This window comes from Aspergillus flavus, chromosome 2 (assembly GCF_009017415.1).
Source record: "Aspergillus flavus chromosome 2, complete sequence".
Taxonomy (NCBI): Eukaryota; Fungi; Ascomycota; class Eurotiomycetes; order Eurotiales; family Aspergillaceae; genus Aspergillus; species Aspergillus flavus.
The window spans coordinates 3,561,249-3,581,968 of NC_092409.1; the positions used below are offsets into that span (position 1 = coordinate 3,561,249).

The 20,720-nt window shown below is 48.2% G+C and overlaps 6 protein-coding genes across 6 annotated transcripts; 4 read left to right on the forward strand and 2 right to left on the reverse strand.

Annotated features, from left to right (window-relative positions):
* Positions 1-749: 749 nt before the first annotated feature.
* On the forward strand, positions 750-1,186 carry F9C07_2663 (uncharacterized protein; the record flags this gene model as incomplete). Its single annotated transcript, XM_071510993.1, has 3 exons — positions 750-879; positions 973-1,027; positions 1,078-1,186. 3 exons carry the CDS (start codon positions 750-752, stop codon positions 1,184-1,186), a joined length of 294 nt encoding a protein of 97 aa, XP_071363858.1.
* A 1,391-nt stretch (positions 1,187-2,577) lies between these two features.
* Positions 2,578-3,828, forward strand: pkaR (camp-dependent protein kinase types I and II regulatory subunit; the record flags this gene model as incomplete). Its single annotated transcript, XM_041284783.1, has 1 exon — positions 2,578-3,828. One exon carries the CDS (start codon positions 2,578-2,580, stop codon positions 3,826-3,828), a length of 1,251 nt encoding a protein of 416 aa, XP_041142966.1.
* A 572-nt stretch (positions 3,829-4,400) lies between these two features.
* F9C07_2661 (uncharacterized protein) lies at positions 4,401-5,322 on the reverse strand (the record flags this gene model as incomplete). The annotated part of the gene is made up of 2 exons (XM_041289854.1): positions 4,401-4,684; positions 4,860-5,322. The coding sequence occupies 2 exons, from the start codon at positions 5,320-5,322 to the stop codon at positions 4,401-4,403; spliced, it is 747 nt and encodes a 248-aa protein (XP_041142967.1).
* Positions 5,323-6,352: 1,030 nt separating this feature from the next.
* F9C07_2225972 (forkhead domain protein) lies at positions 6,353-9,658 on the forward strand (the record flags this gene model as incomplete). Its single annotated transcript, XM_041284784.1, has 1 exon — positions 6,353-9,658. The coding sequence occupies one exon, from the start codon at positions 6,353-6,355 to the stop codon at positions 9,656-9,658; it is 3,306 nt and encodes a 1,101-aa protein (XP_041142968.1).
* A 4,249-nt stretch (positions 9,659-13,907) lies between these two features.
* F9C07_2277674 (uncharacterized protein) lies at positions 13,908-17,809 on the forward strand. The gene is made up of 2 exons (XM_041284791.2): positions 13,908-15,005; positions 15,107-17,809. The coding sequence occupies exon 2, from the start codon at positions 15,167-15,169 to the stop codon at positions 16,565-16,567; it is 1,401 nt and encodes a 466-aa protein (XP_041142969.1). The 5' UTR covers positions 13,908-15,005; positions 15,107-15,166; the 3' UTR covers positions 16,568-17,809.
* A 442-nt stretch (positions 17,810-18,251) lies between these two features.
* Positions 18,252-20,017, reverse strand: F9C07_2225974 (phosphoglycerate mutase family domain protein; the record flags this gene model as incomplete). The annotated part of the gene is made up of 2 exons (XM_041289855.1): positions 18,252-19,949; positions 20,003-20,017. The coding sequence occupies 2 exons, from the start codon at positions 20,015-20,017 to the stop codon at positions 18,252-18,254; spliced, it is 1,713 nt and encodes a 570-aa protein (XP_041142970.1).
* Positions 20,018-20,720: the final 703 nt, after the last annotated feature.

Below are 20,720 nucleotides of genomic sequence, written 5' to 3' on the forward strand. Positions count from 1 at the left end.
AATTAATACATTTAGAGTACACGTGAAAAATGCGCTCTCGGGGAGACGCCACTGGGGAGATGATGAAGGTGCTGAACCCGGATAAGTAAACTGGACAAGAAAAGTGGGATTTGGTCTACGCTGTTCGCAACTAATGTCAGTTTCATGTCTATAGAAGACAAGAATACTAGACCAAGGCTTCTACTGATGTAGTTTTATAGAGCTCTATTTATGGTGAACCGCAGTAGTCTCCGAATTTCCATTTTCGCGCCCCCTCAAAAAAAGCATAAATAACTAGTCTACGCAGAAGTCAAATGCTGCCTGGACCGAGAAGCTAAATAAGTGATGTTTGCTCTTTGTCCATCTTTGATAAAATTCCACTATCGGCTTGTACAATAAATTTATAGTTTATGTTTTTTTAATCATATTTATTTCAATTGATACCAAGAGACCAAATCAAGAATGTGATCATTCACTAAAATCTCGACTTTTACAGTAATATGACAGATACTCAGGTCCCTAATCTTGCGAGCTACTTGAACAGAAAATCTCCATATATGCGTATTGTTGAAGGGTCAGGAATGCTCACGTGCCCTAAAGCAAAAAGGGAGTTGGATTGATTAGATAAACGACTTGTAAAAGCGGCGGCATCTAAAACAGATCATTTTTGGCCAGACCGATAAAAGACCCAAGGTTCTTCCGAGTGCTGATGGCATCGGTGTTCCGTAAACGTCAGAAAGAAAGTAGGATCATGACCTCAGTGAGTTGGGATGAAAAGGTGGGGGAGGATTTGCCACCCAGTAATATCGAAAGGATGGGAAATGCACTACATCATGATTGACAAGTGGCTGCCTTTGCTTCCTGAATCAGTCCAGTCCTTTGACCGTGCAATGCTTGAGAGTAAGTACCGCTATAAACATCATAATAATAATAATAATTGATCCAGATATTCTTCAGGGAATCGTAATAAATTAAATTTAATAAAAAATTCAGGAGAGGGAAAAATAAATAGGATAGATGAAGTGGTGCAACCGCAGCCAAGGAAGGAGTTAGTATGACGGAATCCACCCCCTTTTGGAGCTTCAGCCCTCCTTCTAGAAGACACTTGGAATCCTCATGGAACAAAACACCAGACAACATTGAATTCAAAGCTTCCCGCCCATCACCCGTGCGCCTCCCCTTCTTCGGAAGACCGGCTCTGCCCTGATTTCGTCTCCTTTTCCATGTGTTCGATCATTCGATGTTCCTCTGGAGAAGAGAGACTATTGACACCACCGTCCAGCTATTGAAGTAGGCGATTGGTTCATGTGGACACCGATCCGCGCGATCCCCCAGCCCGTTATGATTCTGACCTGCAAAAGACTTCCACTAGTAGTCTGCAGTAGTACTGCGCATGATCATATCTTTAGAAAGGATCCGATCCATCATCGGTCTCGAGCATTGGCTAATAGAAATAGCATGATTTAATTATCTGTGAGATTAATTAAATAAACGGGAGGCAGTAGTAGAAGCGATTCAGGAGAAAGGAAACCACACCACCATAAGAATCCATGAGTTGGTTCGCAGTAAACTTCAGTGAAGAAGCTCGGGGCCATAGAATCGAAGCTTCCGTGACTTCCATTCCTGCTCCCCACCTTTTTGGCTGAGTCTTGTTCTGTTTCCCCTCCTCCCTTTCTGCAACCCCTCCGGACTCAGGCTTTACGATTATCAACACCATTCCCCCCTTTCTTCTTCGACGTTTATTTAAATTTTGAATTTTTTTTGTTCGTCCCCCTTTTCTGTGCAACCCTTCATTTCTGTTTTCTTTTTCTTAAAACATCCTTTGTGCACAGGTAGGTGATTTCCATTTCTCTTCTAGTTCTTTCTCCCTTCGCTCTTTCATCCCAAGAGACTTTCCACGCGAACCAAAGCAGAGGTGCAGGTGTGATACCTTAACCAACCTTGTCCGTTACCCCTCCAAAGCTTGTCGCAACTGAAGCTATTTCCCTATTGCCACATCTTTTCTCCCTGAACCCACAAAAAAAGAAGACAGAAATAAATGAATAAACCGTCTTCACACGGGACATCTCATACAGCACACTCCTGAAACACTGAAACTACACTATCAATTAACAATTTTGCGTCAAGCCACAGCAGGCATTGTGGTACTGGAGTCTCCATCAGAGCTACCACTCGGGAAATCATCCATCATAGACCACACCATCTTTGGTCCGCTGCGTCTTTAGATTCTCCAATTAGACTTCTCGTTGAGATACCCACTTTTGGGCGGAGACCCCAATCCATTACTTGTGCTTCCTGTCGGTTTCCCTACCCGCCCCTCATCCTCGTCCTTCTTGACTGTGCTGCTCAGGCTCCTGTGTGCACTCACACATCACTATTTTCCATCTCTTGTTACCGACCTGGTTACTTCCAGAACCCTTTCCGTTATTCTTTCTTTCTAACCTTCCTCTTCACGATACCTCATATCTAACCTTGTCCAGCCAACTTCCTTCCGCCTTTCCTCTCTAGCGACTTCAAGTCGCGGCATTCGGTTTCCACACGTCTTCCCCGCTTCCCTGTGGCCGGAGAGCTCTCTCCTCCGGCCCTACTGCCGACACAATGGCTGAAAGCTCTTTCTCCAGCGCTAGCCCCCAGCTCAAGGTGGGCACAAAAGATGATAAAACTTCAGCATTTCGAAAGATCTCAGAGGATGAGGAGTGGGAGGTGACGTCACCAACTGACCCGACCTTTCAAACTGCAAATTCGGCGGCAGGTTTGTCGTCCGCTGGAAACAACCTCTTTGGAGGCAACGTATTTAATGAACAACAAGGCGGGGGAATACGTTTTCGCAGGAGTCCTTTTGCCGACCCTTCTGGGGATGGAGAAGACCATGACGACTTTGACGAACACCCTGAAGGACCTCGCCCGACAGGTGCCTTGAATGAGGGATTCCCGAATAACTATGCATTGGGTCGTCGGACATCTGTGTCTGCTGAGTCTTTGAACCCCACCTCGGCCGGTTCAGATAGCTGGGTGCCCCCGCACCACCCAAAGACCGAAGAACAGGTCTCCCGGTTGAAGACCGCCGTCAGCGGCAACTTCCTGTTTTCTCACCTTGATGATGACCAGTTCAAGACTGTGGTCGATGCCCTGGTCGAAAAGCCCATTCCTGCCAAGGGAATTAAAGTGATCTCACAGGGCGATGCAGGTGATTACTTCTACATCGTGGAAGATGGTCACTTCGACGTCTACATTCACCCATCAGGCTCAGTACAATCGGGTTCCGATGGAATGGGGTCTAAGGCGGGTACAATTGGACCCGGAGGTTCGTTCGGAGAACTGGCTCTCATGTACAACGCACCTCGAGCTGCGACAATTGTGTCCACCGACTCGAAGAGTACCCTGTGGGCTTTGGACCGTATCACATTCCGAAGGATTCTCATGGACTCCGCATTCCAGCGACGTCGCATGTATGAGGCCTTCCTGGAAGAGGTTCCGCTCCTCTCCAGCCTAAAGCCTTATGAACGTTCCAAGATTGCCGATGCTCTAGACGCGATTAAGTTTCCAGCTGGCTCTAGTATCATCAAGGAAGGTGATCCAGGCGACGCTTTTTACCTTCTCGAGTCAGGTGAGGCAGAGGCATTCAAGGAAGGCGTGGATAGACCGGTGAAGTCCTATCAACGGGGCGATTACTTTGGAGAGCTTGCTCTTCTGGACGACCAACCCCGAGCCGCCAGCATAGTTGCTAAGACTGATGTCAAGGTGGCGAAGCTCGGCCGGGATGGATTTAAACGGTTATTAGGGCCTGTGGAGGATATCATGAGAAGAGCTGAGTATGAACAAATTCAACCGAAGCCTGCAGCTTCGTAGCAGATCTGTCGCGTTTCCAAAGAAGCTGGAGTGAACATCCCCGCCTCCCCATCTTGATATGCGATCATCAGTCTCATTTTTTTCTTTTTCATCTTTCCTTTAATTGCTAATTGTATGTCTTGTTTTGGGTGTCTAAGGGATCTAGTGAAGGGGGGCATCGGGTGTTGTCTCCAGATACGAAAGATGGAATCCAAGAGTTCCTCACGTTGTCGGCGAATCATGACTGGTCTTTAGTACTTGTTTCACCAATATTCAAGAAGGTGATTTAGGAGGTGGTCACATGCAGGAAAACTGATTTTCGTTGGACCAACCGTTTGATACCTACAGTTGGTCCGTTTCATGCAGCTGCATCCTTTTTTCTTTCCAACCATCTCAATGTTGACCTCGTCACTGAACTGTGGTCAATATACACATATGTACATGGTCAATCTCGTATATGGCATCTTATATCGCGTCATAGCTGAGAGCCTTTTCTTGTGCAAATAGGACTACTGTTATCCATGATCAGAGGCACACTCATGACTCGGGAGTAGCGTAGTAAGTACTAATGGGGCCTAGAAGACCGAAACTCATTACCGGACCACCAAATCACTCCGTAACACCCACTTTTCGCCGTCTGAAACCTCACTGCCCTCATGCAGGAGACATCGGTCGCCATGCCGATGTAGTAGTGCCATGCCCGTGACAGGGGCCACTGAAACTGGCTCGGGGTTGCGATTCCCGCGAGTCGATTCCGGGTAGAAGATAGTTTCGCCCCCTGAGCAGGTAGTCAAGTAGATAAGAAGGGTCCACGTGGTGCGAGCAGGTTGAGAGGGATGGGAAGGGGAAGAGAAAGTGAGGGTGTTGGAGTCGTCGTCTGCAACCATTAGTCTCCCCGCACGTAGACAATGATGTCCGCAGAACCGCTTCTGCATCATACAATACATCCGTACAACCTCTAAATTTGCATTTTATCTACAAAAAACATACCTATACAGGGGCCAGGAACCACACAGAGAGTAGAAGATTGAAAAAGAAAGAAAAGAACTTACAATGCTGGGCAAAAAACTGCCCCTTCGAATACCGATAGATCCGAATATTCGCATTCAACCCCAAAGGCTCCCCGCCCCAGATCTCTTTCATCGACCTCTCCCCCTCCCCATCCCCATTCATCACCAGGTCCTTCAGCGCTGTCCCGCTCCACAACGACTCCGCAAACCGCTCATCCTGGATCTGGAACCGATCGTTGACGCGAACGGCATCGCCCTTTTTCGGCTTCCCAGGGGTAGTGGTTAGGGGCAGGGAGGAGAGGAATGAGACGTAGGTTTTGCAGAGGTTTGCGGTGAAGAAGTTTGGGATGAGGTAGATTTGGTCGGGGAGGAGAGGATCGAGGGTGAGGTCGGATGAGGGGATGAGGGGGCGGAGAGGAGGCCAATTTGGTTTGGGGGTTTGTTGTCGTTGCTGCTGTTGTTTGGGGGGAGCGATGTCCTTTTTGGATTTGGATTTTGGGGGCATTTTGTTTCTCTGTTTCTTCTCTCCTCCTTTTCTTGGTTTGTCGGTGTTTCGCTGGTTGATTTCTGGCTTATTGGGGACTTTTTTTTTTTCTTTTCTTTGTTTCTTTGCGGTCGGAGCGGAGTTTGGGGAGTTTTTCGTATTGATGGTACGGTATTAAATGTCAATGGGAATATGAATATAAGGCACTTATATATGACAGTGCACAAACTTGGTAGTTGGTATAAGCGTTATATTATCGTTATCTATATGTATTCCCCAGATTTGATAGTGATAGCTTCATGAGATAAAGTTCTGTCGAGATCAACCGAAGTGGTGTTACCATCTCTGGATCCGTGGAGGAGAAACTGCAAGTAATGCAGGGGATTTCTTGGCGTTACTGTATTTAGATTTTGGAGTTGAATTCTTTTGGTTCTTTGTTGTGGTATACTTATACTTCCCGACTGGTAGTTACACCTTTTTTTCTTCTTCGCAGGTACCTGGTACAGGTCTGTGCCCATAAGTTGCAAATAACGTCGAGTCAACTCTTTTTAATTGCATGGGAGATCGCAACCTGAAACAGAATGGATGATCTGCCTTGGTACGAGCGAGTATGGGTCAATGTACAGGACATAGATACATACTAGTGTACAAGCATCATACGGACAGTATCACAGCTCCAACACCATCAGGCATGGTTATGAATCTCTCACAGGGGTGAGCTCTTCATCCAGTCATTCCATGCATGTATACGGTACCTCCTGGAGTAACCTGGGATAACAACTCTAAACAATGCCGCCAAATACACGAGAACAATCAGAGATCCAGACCGGTACCGTACATGTACAGTACCTGTAATCACATGACCACGGGACGTCGGACCAGTAAAAGCGGCAGAAAAAAAGAGAAGAAAAAAAAAAGTAAAGAAAAAAACGACCGGCTCCTCTTTTCTCCTGCCAGTCAGATTGTCTCCTTCCATGGCCTCACTTCACCGCCCAGCTTCTCTCATCCCTCCAGCCCGTTGTCTTTCTTCAACCAGCAGCAGCCGCCGGTCATGTCGTCGTCGCAGACCATGACAGCGCCAGCGGTGGGCCATCGACCGCCTGATGCTGGTCCCAATATGTCGTCAATCTATGACTATGGTCGTTCTCAACAACCTGACGACCATCGGTCCCCCTCCCCGCCCAGCGACTCCGCAATCCGCGCTTTGAACGATTCTGCCCCCGACCCCCCCGACGCTCCCTCCAATGGTTTGACTTCTCCCTCCGGCATGATGCCTGTCAAGTCCGAGCCCGATGAGAATGCTTTTCCTCCTTCCGCTGTCGAACAAAGCTCGCAAACCGATACCAGGCGTCAGTCCGCGGCCAGTGCGCTCTTGGCTCAACTGCTCGGCAACCAGTCGTCAATGCCTTCCGACGGACCTGGGCCCTCTGCGGAACACTCCGTACCCGCAGCGCAAGACACAAACCAACCCCAGGATATCGATGATGGGATGAATGGACAGTGGTCGACGGACGCGCCTGCAGGAACCACAGCGATGTCTTCAGACCCGACCGGGGGCCAAGACCAGATCCCGGCCAACTCGAACGAGTTGCCGGAGTCTCAGCAAGAACAGAAAAACTCCGATCAACCACCGGAGGTACCATTCTCGAACCCAGATGGGGACCTGAACATATCATTGAAACATGCCGACCCCTCGGAAGGCCTCACGGACCCTTTACTCTTCTCGAAGTCGGGCCTAGACCACTCCGACCTATTTACACCATTTGATATCACTGGCGCTGCCAAGGACCCGTTCGAGGCATTACAACAGAATGAGATGCTTACAGCTGCTTACCTTTCCCAGAGCGCTGACCTATCAGCCCTTGGGTACTCAGGAGGACATCTACAGGACACCGGTTCGATCGCGGGATCAGAGCCTCGCATCCAGGCTTTTGCAAAACTGGAATTCGACGATGGTCATTTCTACTGCAACACATATTCCTTTATTCTCGGGCGAGATGTACGGGCTGCCCGGGCCGCCCATCAGCGCGAATTGCAGGTCCGACAGGTCATGAGACACACCCGCGCGAAAAGTTCAAGTGGTGGAAATACGTCGCATACTCCCATCCGAATGAAACATGAAGGCAGCGGCATAATAGGCAGTGTCGTCAGTGACCGTGGTGGAATTATGGGCTTTGACCCTGATGTTCCTCCACATCTTCCCTCTCGTATAAGTCGGCGATCGTCCAACTCTTCCCATGCCGAGCTGGGAGCTCCGATGCATGCGACGCCGGCTCAGCTACAGTCGAATACAACTGATTACAACGCTCTTGCTATGGAATCTTTGAATGACGAGGGTGGAGACGCAAAACCAGTTGATGCTTTGGCTTTGCTTCCGTCCCCGGATTCTTGTCCAACGATCCCGATCCACCCCCCTGCCACAACAGATGGTAGTGCCGCCGGACACCGAGGTATCTCACGGAAACATGTAAAGATTGCATATAATTTTGATAAGAATCTCTTTGAGATGGAGGTTATGGGGAGAAATGGTGCGTTCATTGGTGCTGATTGGTTATCGCCGGGTCAGATCAGACCTTTACACAGCGGCGATTACATCCAAATCGGAGGTGTACGAATACGATTCTTACTTCCAGATGTACCAATTGGCGAGACGGGTGCTGATAGGGTCGAGGAGCCCTACGTGGCAGAAGAAGAAAATGCACAAGCTTCGGTCCCTGCAACGGAGAACGATGAGGATGAGAAACGCCGCAAATCTGAAAGTACGGAGAACAAAGATGCCCCGAAGACCACTAAAATCATTCTTAAAACCAAAGAACCGGATTCAAGTCGCCCAGTACCGTCCATTGAAAGTTCTGCTGACGGTCAACAACCTATGCGTCGTAGAGGCCCGGGACGGCCACCCAAGGATGGCATTATGTCGAAGCGTGAACGGGCCGAGTTGGCCAGGGAACAGAAGTTGGCTGCGAAACGTGAGGCAAATGGAGGTGTCACTCCTCCCCCTGCCAACCGGCCGAAGGCCGGAAAGACCACGACTACGTCTACTGTTGCCACTACACCCAAGGAGTCCACGGGTGGAGATTCTCCTGGATCCAAACCTGAAAAGCGGAAGTACACCAAGAGGAAGAAGCCCGATGGCACCCTTATGGACTTCCCTCTGCCTTCTACAGAAGGTGGACAGTTTCCTATGGACCAGCGCCCGGAGGACTTCATCAAAGCTCCTCCGGTCAAGAAGCGCAAGCCCTCACGTTCACCTTCGCCCAACTACCCACCAGAATCTGCGTATACTCCAGAAGATCTGGCCAAACCGCCCTACAACTATGCAGTTCTTATCTTCGATGCTCTCACTGAGGCTGGCACGCCGATGACGCTGAAGCAGATCTACCGTGCGCTGAAGCTTAAATATCCTTATTTTCGTTTCAAGTGTGAAACTGAAGGCTGGACGTCCAGTGTGCGACACAACCTCAACGGCAATAGTCATCTCTTTATGCATGCCGAGAGAGACGGTAAAGGATGGTCATGGCAACTACGTCCAGGAGCATCTGTTGAAAAGGAGAAGAAGAGGCGTCCATCGCCGCCGCCGCCATCACAGCCACCGCCGATGCCTGCGGCTCCGCAGTACATGCCTCCTATGAACCCAGCCTACTCCAACCCAACGAATGGGCAGGCAAACATGGCGAACCCTCATTTCCAGTTTCCGTCAATGCCATCAAATCCGTACCCTGCACCTTCTCCCGCACCTACTCCTACACCTGCACCTCAGCAATCGAGTCCCTATCCGCCACCATCTCAACCCGCCGCCTCTACCCCTTTCCCCATACCAAGTCCACTAAGGAACAATCTCCCGCCTGCTTTTGCTCAGACAACGCCGTCCACATACACTTCCCCATATGCCTCCGACCCCCCTCCACAGCTGATTCAGTATCAGCAATCGCAGCAACAGACCATGCAAGCACAGCCCCAGCATCACTCACCTTATCCGCCAGCCAACCCACCTCCGCCACCACCGCCTCCCATGTCAATGAACCCGCCATCTCAAAATCTTCCGCCCAACCCAGGCCCACCTATGCAACACCAGCCCAACCTTGGTGTCGCCCCAGGCGAGCCCAGTTCGGGCCCTATGGACACATCCGAAACGTCTTCGTTCAATGACCGGGCAAACAAGGCGATTGATGACTTCGAAGCGGTTCTCATGGAGGATTATGAAGACAAGAACTATATCCGGGAAGTGCTGAAGAGCGCCCGCGCCCGCGTTCTTGGACAGGCCACGGAAAGCTCATTCCCTGGTGGCGAGCCGAAGGACGAGGCGGTCATTCTAGATGCTCTCCGGGGCCTAGTCGGAGGCTTGAAGGATGAGTAAACCAGGACAAGGGCTCCAGAATCCTGCATGGTTGCGCTTGAGAATCGGGTTGCTCCACAGGATTGCCTGGATTGAACGAGTTACGATTTGGAATTTCTTTCTGCTTATGTTTACGAACGTCTACATTTGGCGACTGGTCTGGTGTTGCAGGAGGTATAAAATTATGGGATCCCATGATCGGTGACAGGGCTGTCACTGGTCTCACGAGTATGACATTGTGTTTGCCTCCCCAGTGGCTTGCTGATTTCATTTCTGTTCTTCTTTATTTTTCGCTATCTCGATTTCTTTGTTCGATGATATCCACTACGTTCTGGGCTTCTTTTGATTCATGTCGTGGCCCCGGAACCATAAGATTTACCGGGTAAATTCTTTCCATTGTCGTGGCAGGTGTAGGAGGCAAAACTAGGAGTTAGTTGCATAGACAAAAGATGAATCTGGGCATTACTGTCGGTCAATGACATATTTTTATCTGATCACTCTTTTTTCCTCAATTGTTCTTGGTTTTTGATTCGTCTTGGTCTGCCGTCTAGATTCGAGCCCGAAATCCCCCTAGCCGCAGGACGGTCTTTGGGGAATCCGAAGCCTCTCCAAGTCACGGGAGAAATAGACTTGGGCTTGTTGTTGTTGGAAACCGAAGATAGCCGACTGGCTAGGGTGTATGTCCAATCCACACGAAGTATAGAACTTGGAGGTTGGGTGTTTTAAGGCTCTAGATCGTGCTGCTTTCCAGGTGGGATTGAGTCAATTGGCGATGATCGGGTTAGTGGGCGGTTAACGAACTGATGTGAACGATATTGCAGCGATTCGGCCGGTTTACCCCTCACCACCCATCGTCCCTCTTCTGGCTTTCTAAGGTTCCTCAACTATCCGATGACAGGCACCGATGCCATTCGTGATGTTCTTTTCTTAGTTGGAAGTCAAACCCAACAGACATTTCGGAGGCTTGTCTTCCTAAACCCAAGGACTCATGAGTGGTTTTACTTTCCCTACGTCAGGGAGCATGGCGAGGTAATATGGGATAGGATAGGTCAGGTCATCGGGCATCGATGTCCTGTTTGTATTTTTTTGTATTTTTTTATTATTTTTATTATTTTTACTTTTACGCAGGTTCCACCCCCACTTTACCGGATTGTTCTGACTGCATGAGCATGGGTTTTCTCAGGTAAAATAATCAGATAATGAACTCCCCCGTTCCATTCTCCCGAGATCTCTAGATGAAGAGATGGACCAGCAAGGGTGATCTTTATGCCATGTAGATAAAACCATCATGTATACATATGTACAATCATCCGTACCTACCGTGGATGATGTGCAGTCTGACTAAGGACTGGTGAAGGGACACCGCGTACCTTACTGACGAGTGAGTTGGACGGGTGTGGTTTGTCTGGTTATACAACTGATGGGGCAGTGATTCGTTGGACCCCCGACGATGTGCTGTGAGATGGGTGATGTTGATATGGTACCTGAATAGGTACCACCCTATAATGGGGATGCGTTAAAAAACAAAAACCTCCCCCATCTTGGCCAGAGTCATTCGACCATGGACTTTGACTCAGACATACATCCAGTGGTAAGAAAACGAGGGAGGGGGGCTAATCAGTGGCTGGGTATATATTTCCATCCATCTGGTTGGTAGTTTGGTGGTTGTCACACTCCCCGAATGACGAGGGGATCCGGGCAAATTAGGGCGCGCAGCAGCTGAGCTGGACAGTCCAGCCATCGGATGACTGACGACTTTTTTCATGGAGGCCTTCTGAAATTATTTGAATCTAGTGATGCCTGGACAACTGCAGTCCGTCAGTCAGCGTCTCATCTGACGTCGGCGGAGCAACGAATTACGGAGTATGTAGGAAGAATGTTTCCCGGATGTACGCGAGAGGCTGCTTTACTTTTCCAATAAGTGTTGGTCGGGGATATGCCTAATTTGACCCGGCTGTGTGTACTTGTCTATGCGTGTGTCTGTATGTGCGACTACATACATCGTACATCACTTCTGACGGGCTTTTTTTAACGGGAACATTACCGCCATGTCTGACTGGTACAGTGGTCATGTTTTTAAAATGAGGCGTTCTCCTTGCCACCAGGTTTTTTTTTCCTTGCTTTGTATTTTCTTGGATACATGGTGTCATAATAGAGAGCTGAGGCTGGGTTATGATGTTATGAATTGCCACCGTGAGACCAAGTTCACTCTTTGATTCTATGCCTATGTACTATGTACTATGTGTGTATGTACCCATACATACATACAAACACATACAAACACAGTCAAACAGAAGAACTTCTTGAAAGATCATCAATCTTTGTCATCATCCCCCCCGTGACCCTCGCATTATCCCCTCTTAGGTAATCCCGTTCGTCTGAAGAGAGTTGAATTTTCGAATAGTGGAACTCGATTGGATTTTCCATGACCGAAAATAGACAAGTTCCCAAGCCCTGGATCTTCCCACTCTTTAAGTTTTTCTTAAAGGCTAGTCCCCTTAAAGTACGTAGTGTGTTCGGCGTACGTACCACCCGGAGAGACACGTTTTTAATTTTTCCCTTCTTTACTTTATTATTTTAGCACGGGGAGAAGAAAAGGAAAAGGTGCACGTACCAGAAAAACCCACCGTGAAGGTTCGAGGCGAGTCACCCCCTTCTCTCTCTCTCTCTTCTGGTCGACTTGCTCAAGAACGGGCGTTACGGCCTCGCTCTGATACGTACTCTCCAGGTATGGAGTACGACAATACTCCACTGCGGGCAGTCAACTATCGCAGTAGTTCACCTGTGCCCCCCTTCCCAATCACTCAGTGAGAGTGTGACTGCGACTTTGCATCAGTGTTGCCTTGTTGGGTCGGTGGTGCTCCCAGTCAAGTCGGTCACTGGTTCTTTAGCTTTGGGGAATTCCACAGCCTCGCATTGCCTCTCTTCTGTTCCACCCTCCTATTTGGTGATGGGCCTTGTTATTTTTTATTTTTATTTTTGATTCTTTTTTTTTTTTTCTGTTGCTGCTCCCTCTTGTCTTGATCCTTTTATGACTCTTGTGCATTTGCATAGATTATTGATGGGTTATTATTAGGATCCGTCGATGAACTATCATTACGGAGTATAGAAATAGAAAATAGAAAATACGTAGAAAACAAAAATAAAATTAAATCAAAAAGTCGTATCCATATTATAATGATCCTCAGATGTAATGCATGGTACCCTATATTTCTCCCTTATACTTCTCTTTTACTATTATTATCTTATGAATAGGGATCAGTGTAGAATCAGAACAATCGACTTCTTTCTCTTTCGTTGGTGGTATCAAAGTAGAAGGGGTTAAAAAAATAAATATGAAAAATTAAGATAAAAAAATAAAAATAAAAAAATAAAAAAACGATCCCCAAAAACGGCTCCAGCGGCAGGCTCTCTCATACCTACCAACCTCATTCACTCACCCCGACGACTAGCCCGAGGGGAAGTGCCCCATCTGCATGGCGGTCTCCTGTTTGTCCAAAGATGAACCCCTAATGAATGGTGGACAGATGACTTCCAAGACTGATTCAAATGAAATTATTACTGTTTTAAACGAATTGTGGTGCATGATGAAAGTCGAATTACACTTCACAAATCACCATTCAGGGTATGATGATTTTTAATATTTCTTGTTCAATTTTTTACAAGAGCTTCAGCTAGACCGCTAAGGAATCCAGCAACGAACCATGGATCCGGTTGCTTCGTGAGTGTTCTGGTCTCTCTTGGTAACCGTCCTTTCGCGCGATGGAGTACCATGCCATCACACTGCAGTTAGGGGAATTTTAGTTTTATTTTTATTTTATTAATTTTTTTTTAGTGTTTTTGGTGTTTTTTTTTCGCTACCCTTAAACTTGAAACCCTTGGCCGCGCTTCTCACTTGGGGAATTCCATGACGGGGGGAGAATTAATATACGGAGTACATACAGTAAGAAATTTCTGTTTAAAAAGGAAAAACTCTAAAAAGAGGATTCCCGGTCGGGTCTTGCGGCTGGGCCAAACCCCCCTTGGCCTCTTGTTCTGAACTTCTGGTGCTTTCTTTTCCCGCCATTTCATGATTCCGGGTGGTTTGGTTGGGCGGTGGTAATTTCACTGTGACGGTTCAGAATTAATTTCTAACTGCTTTTTTAATTATCATGGTTATCATTATTATTATTCTTCGGTCTTATTTTATCTTCTTAATTTCTTAACACCCTTTTTTTTTATTTTTTTAATTACTTCTTCTCTTCACCCTTTTCTCTTATTTCCGGGTCCTCCTGACCGGCGGATAGATAGACCAAACTTACTGTAGGGTAAATAAGAAATAGTAGAAAAAATAAAAAGAAAAGAAAAGAAAAGAAAAAAATCTGTGTTATATTTCTAAAATCCGACTCGTCCGGCCGGTAGATTGGAGACAGTGTACGGGCCTAGTACAGACAGACGGATGGTACTAGACTTTACTTAGTGTAGACTACCTTCGGAAGATTCCCACGATGAATCTAGTGACAGTCATTGAATGGAAAGGACCCCTAACAAACTTCCTTTAGAATTTCGTTACTCGTTCAGGAGTCTGACTAACCCGTGACCCGGAGATCAACCTCAATCCACAATCCTCAACGGACGATGGTTACTAACACTCTCTGACACCTCTGAATTTACCACTAGTCTTCTTTTCTCTCCGTCTCCTGCCCTTCACTCTACTTCTTTTTTCCCTCCCTCCCCCCATCCTTCTCTCAATCTCCCCCTCGCCTCATTCCCTTCTCCATTTCTTTCCCTCCACCTTTAACCGCCATTGTCCCTTAATCTTGTTGAGTTTCTATTCTCGGGAACTTTTTTCTCCCATATATTCCTCTTTCGCTTGCCTCTTTAACCCTCAACGAGCTTTTCACTAAGTGTCGTTGTCTCCGTGGACTGGGGCTGTCTCCTTCGAACGCGTGAGAAAGTAACCTTTATTCCTTCTCACATCAAGCAAAGGAAATTTCCCCCGCCGCCTTCCTTGGCTCCAATCTGACCCGACGAGTCCTCTTTGTCGCTAGCCTCAATTCTTCTCTGGTGACATCGTACCATTGGCTCTATTCGCCCCAGCCTTTGGACTGCATCGTTTTTGGCCACAACCGTCCACGCAACGAAAAGAAAGGATTCACGGACTCCCACTAAAGGACCAACAAGGAAAAGCAAACAGTCAAATAAAGCGCACTTCGTTCGCTCTCCGACTTTCATCCGTTTACAACCGCGTTCCCGGTTTTGATACGTGCTGTTGAAGAATCCCTCCATGTTATTTTACTAAGCGATACTCACGACGCAAAACTAAAGAGCCGCGGCTCACCGAGCAACGCTCTCCCCCCAGGATCAGGGCCTGGCAGACGTGTAGACGGTTCGTATCTGCATTTCAATTTTCTGTGTTGCCCTGATTAGCGAAGGTCTATTTTACCATTGTGGTATAATATACTGACGGGACTCTCTTACTCTGTACAGCACCAGAACCGTCTACCTTCTCCGTCCTGAACTGGTTTTCTTTTCTTCTCTTATTTCGTTATGCCGTCTTTCTTCGCGCCAGGCCTTCAAGGCCTACCACCCACTCCCCCCCACATCATGAGCGGTGGCAGAATGGACTCCGAGCACCCATTTTACGTGGTTGGCCACTCCGCCTTTCCCCCTCGCTACTCGCAGAGCGGTTGTGAATTTATTGAGCAGTACTCCCAATCGTCCTGCTACTCCAAGCCCGCCCCGATGAACATGCACCCGTCGTCGATGCGCAGTGGCAGAGATATGGCCATGATGAACCAGCCCATGTTCGGTCCGATGCCTACCGCGAATGTGCTGCCTCCCCTTCGAAACAACGTCCAGTTACCCCCTATGGACAGCGCGATCCCGCCTCAGTACCGCCGACAAGACATCATGGTGCAACCCGAACAGCAGCAGCGCAAGGAGGAGAAGGCTACCGGAGGTGTTGCCGCCCGCTTGGATTATGAGATGGACCAGATGTCCGACTTTGTGGCTGAGATGGCCCAGGGAATGTATGCTTTGTACAACACCAAAATTCACCTAGCAGATATTGACTTCGCGCGAAGCGTCTACCCAGGAACGTCAGTCCCGCCGCAATTCCGGAAGTACGTCTTTCAGATTCTGTCGTCGACTCGCCTGCCAAGCTCGACGATTCTTCTGGGTCTCTACTATCTAGCCAGCAGGATGCGCATGCTGTCCTCTTCCAAGGTGTTTGTGTCTGGCAATGGTCAAGTTTACCGGATGCTCACCGTAGCCCTCCTTCTGGGGAGCAAATTTTTGGACGATAACACCTTCCAGAACAAATCGTGGGCGGAGGTCAGCAACATCCCTGTGAGCGAGCTGAATACGATGGAGCTCGAATGGTTATTCGCTTTTGAGTGGAAGATTCACGACCGCATCTATGACGATCAGGACGGATTCGCATCCTGGCGCTCTCACTGGGACACGTGGCGTGCGAAGACCGCCCGGGCGCATGATTCGCGTCACAACCTGGCCCCGATCGACACTAACGTGTCCAGGAGTTCTAGAATCTCCAAGCCGCTCATGTCCCCTGAAGGTCCCATCCCTCCCCAGTACCAGCGTAGCTCTCACTTTGAGACTTCCTGGCTCAACCCGGCGGCGTCTGAGTATTCGCCCCCGTCGGCCCCCCACAGTGGTCCTAACACCCCAGACTATTACGCTGTTGGGCCGTGGGCCTATACGAACCCGCCACCGCCATATTCCCGGACCTGGATCCCTCCCCAGCCACAGTACATGCCACGGTCGCAACCGCCCTCCTACCACCATACCCCGTCATATGCGTTGCCTTTTGCACAGAGCGTATGGACAGGTCACGGTTCCTCCTGCGGTTGTTTGCATTGTGCTAAACACGTTGAGCACTACATGTGCGCTGGTGCTTTCGGCGGAATGCAACCGATCCTTGCCGGCTAGTGGGTGGCTTGCCAGGCTGTTCCGGAATCCGTGGTGTACAATGCTCTTTCAGTTCGATCGACCACTCTGTTTTTTTCGTTAGACTTGTTCACTTTTGTTTATTGATGATACCGCATCTCGCAATTTTCGGTCTGGTGATGACACTCCTTTATTCGGTTTCGGTTCCTACTGTTGTGTCTGAAAAGTCCCTTGGATCGCCTTTTCCCTGAAATATTTGAAACAAAAAAAATTTCGAAAAAAAGTGCCGCGAAGCGATATTCGAACAAGTGCCACATTTACGACACAGCTCGGACATGTATTTACGACGAGGCATAGGCCCTTTCATCTCGATTTGATACGATATCGTTGTTTATGGGAACTTGCCCATCGTGTTCGAATATCACTTGCAAAGATCGTTGGACTTCAAGTTTTGAAGTGAAAAGTCACGACATTCATGATGTTTTCCCGTTTTTATATCGTCAGCCTTTTTTCTTTTCTTTTCGATTTCCCCTTTCTCCATTCTTCTCATTTTTCCTTTTTCTTTTCTTATTTGTTTTGGTTGGGCATATCTACTGGCGGATGTCACTCATAGATTGCGTTTCTTGACGTTGGTTGACTTTGGACCTTGGTTTCCCTTTTTACCACTTTTCCTTCTACTCAGCTTCTTGCCTTGAGTACCATGGCGTTAATACCTCGTTTCATTCGATTCCCTTGCCGGCTTGTTGCATTGTTTCGGTTGGCAGATGCTGTCACATTCTTCTCTTCACTTTAATCGGAGTCTTCCTCGATGCTACGACGTCACACCCCGAGAATTCATCCGGCCTGCTCTGACGCCGGGATCGAGGATTATTTCTCTCGGTTGTAGTTTATTTTCTTTTTGAACACTCAACCTTTGTTATTTACCATTTGTTACGACTTGTCCATTGATCCGTGCTTGTCTTACAATTTTCTATATTTTATCCCGTCCGTCATTGGCAAGACAATCCAAAAAAGTGATACTCCCCCTTCTCACCATGTGCTTTTGTGTTACCTTTTTTTTTCTCTTCTCACGGTGTTTGCTTAAGCACCTGTCCTACTGTCAATTTCATTCCTTGATTGTAAGTTAGATTTAACTTCTCTCAGACATACCATATGAAATAGTGGAAAATCGATGAAAATCCGAGTTTCCCATAAAATAATAGGCCATATTTTCAGTCCTCTGAACCTTAACTCTTGTATCTTAAAGTAGACATGATAAGAGTATGATTCGATAGACTTCTCCGAACTCAACACGGCAGACAGGTTCCTTCGGGGATCAGTTAACGCAAAGGTATATTTCACTTTTTGAGTCCCATGAACTACCTAGTAATCGTACGAGAATACCTCGGCCAATCTTTCTAGTATACTTTATTCGAAAATTATGAAACGAAGTTATGCAATAATTCAATTAATGTACGAACCGACTGAAACTATGTATGTAGTGTAGTCGTATCTATGTATCATGTAGAGAAAAAGAGGTAGAAGATGTATGAGAAAAAGTAAAACGTCGGGTATCGATGTCTTTTGAAACGAAGGGGCACAGGTCGCTGCGCGTTACAGTGAAGTAGATAAGATTTCATCGTCAGTGTTCATGTCGTGATGCATGTGAGGTAGGGTAAGGTGTGTATTATGTTTGGTTCCAAGAGACGGGCAGAATAGAGTAATGGAAATATATGGTGGGCATCGGTTAGTAGACGCTTCCTCTGATACTTTGGTCTTCTCGTCTGGCGGCTTCTAGGTCGTCGTCGTTGTTGTGTTCGTGGTAATCTGGGTCTGGATCTTCTTCGTGGTCGATTGAGGAGTCTGGGTGGTCGCTGTCTAGGTTTCGGTCTATGTCTGGGTAGCCGTTGGGTGGTTTCTTGGATAAGTGCCGTCTTCCTGGGGTGGGGTGGTTATGACGGTGATGGGTGTGGTGAGAGCGTGAGCGCCGGAGACGTTGTGCCTGTGTACCGCTGCCCTCGTCATCGCCGTCGTTGCCTAGGTCGTGGGAGGGCTTTGGTTGGTGGGTTGGGGGTTTAGGGGGGTTGTCCTCGCGCTCGTCTTCCGATGGTGCGACACTGTTGGCTCCGCTTAATGTGCCGCCTCCGTCGCGGCCACTGAGATGGAGGAGGGCGTAGTTTGATCGCGGGGGATGCAGGAGGTGGTCCTCGCTGTCGCGGTGAAACCTGGATAGGTCTGGACGCTTGGGGATGGGGCTTGCCCTGGCGGTTGCAGTGTTCAAGTTGCTCTCTTGATTGTTGCTATTGGGTTCGTTTGGCGGGAAGTCGGATCGAGTGGACTGGGGGTTGGCGGTTTCTTTACGGTCGAGGAAATCATATTGTGCAGAGTGAACAGGAATAGTATTGATTAAGAGCCTTGCGTCTTTGGAACTGTCTCCAAGCGCTGGTTCGGGCGCTGTTAGAACTTGTCCCTCAACCTGCGGTTTCAGTTCCGCTGAGGATCCTTGGCCGTTGTTGCTTTCTTGTGTTGGCTGGTTATGAGTATAAATGGAGTCATGGGCCTTTCTGTGCTGCGTATCAAGAGTATTCCGAGCAAGATCCGTTCCATTTGCTCGATTAGACCGTGTAGAGCCCTTCCTGCGAATGCCATGGTTACACCCGTCCGGACAACCGCCCCATTTACGCCGGATGGGCACGAGCGACTCAGATGATGTTGGCACCGCTGGAGGAATTACATTCATGGCCCGATCTCGCTGTCTCTCCAGTTCTTTCTCCTTCCTCAACTCTGACCATGTGCGGAGCTGGTTCTGCAGCACATACTTCCCATTATCCTCATTGAGTTTCATTATTACGAATTCGCAGTGGTTGATATTGCGAAGGTCTTCAAAGTACTCGACGCTCCAGTGGTACCATTTCATGAGAAAGACTCTGGTCATCAGACCATGGGTGACCAAGACACAAACACTGGCAAAATCGTTTTCTCCGAAAAGTCGCCACAGCGACTCGTTGAAACCGCTTATCCGGTCATAGGCATCAGCAGCCGACTCGCCGTTCGGGATCCGATAGAAGAAGTGACCATAATCCGCTCTCTCCAGCCACATGCGCTCCATTTCAGCAGAGCATGGTTGGAAGTTACCAAAGTCCTGCTCTCGCAGTCGAGGCTCTTCGTATACCTTGATGGTGTGTCTGGGGAAGGGCGACGGAGATGGAGAGTCAGAGGTTAGCGACTGAAGGATTCCTTCCGTAGTTTCTCTGGTTCTGCGATAGGGTGACGTGAAAAAATGGATCGTGTCATCGGGTCGCAAGAGGGCGCGCAGTTTGGAACCGGCCTCATGGGCTTGTCGATGCCCTTCAGGAGTGAGCTTTACCCGATGATCGGGAATAGTCTGGTGGATTTCGCGATTTTTGTTGCCTTCTGACTGGGCATGGCGGATCAAAATGATTATCTAGTCCGTATGAGTTAAACAGAACACATACGTGATCGTTCTAGAGGACTCACCCGCGGTTTCCCCATGGTTGAGGCTGCATTCGCAGGAGGGGCACAGGCGGCGTTGAAAAGATCAGGAAGACGGTTACTTCCAAGGAACTTTTCTGAAGGCACTGCCAGTAACGTGTCAAGTGGATGGACCAACCAGCAAGGGCTACAATAATAAGCGGTGTATCCAAAAGAACGCGAGAACGAAGAAAGCAGCGTGGACGTAAAGGTAGTTGTGAGTTTGCAAGGCGGGAACCGCGCAGTACCTGATAGTTACCCTATCCGGTTAGTCTGTCCAGTGATGTAATCGTCCCCTATCATCTGAAGTCTCGAATACTAATAGCCGCTTCCATATTGGCCCATATCATGGTAAGTATGGGTTCTTCTATCTTAAAGCTGTACTACTTATGAGCTTGGACACTCCGAGAAGCTCATGAATAGCTGTTTCCACGGGCTTTCCCCGAGGAGTATCCGAGGTGAGACAAGATTCAAATCAGACATGGGGCTCAAGAATCCAGATAAGATGTGTTCTTGATAATGAGAAATCTGGAATGCACTGCCCAAAACAAAGCCTATCCCTTCAGATTTGTCTAATATACAATGGAATTATATTATTATTATATCTTATTTTTATTTTTTGATTGAACTATTCTTAGTGGTTGATTCTGGTTCGCAGCAGTAGTGATTGTCTGCAGGTAGACGGAATGCCTTAACTTGTCCGACTGACCTGTTGATAAATGTG

Excerpts from the sequence above, each read along its gene's own strand:
- F9C07_2277674 (XM_041284791.2), top strand. The coding sequence starts at position 15,167 with ATGCCGTCTTTCTTCGCGCCAGGCCTTCAAGGCCTACCACCCACTCCC.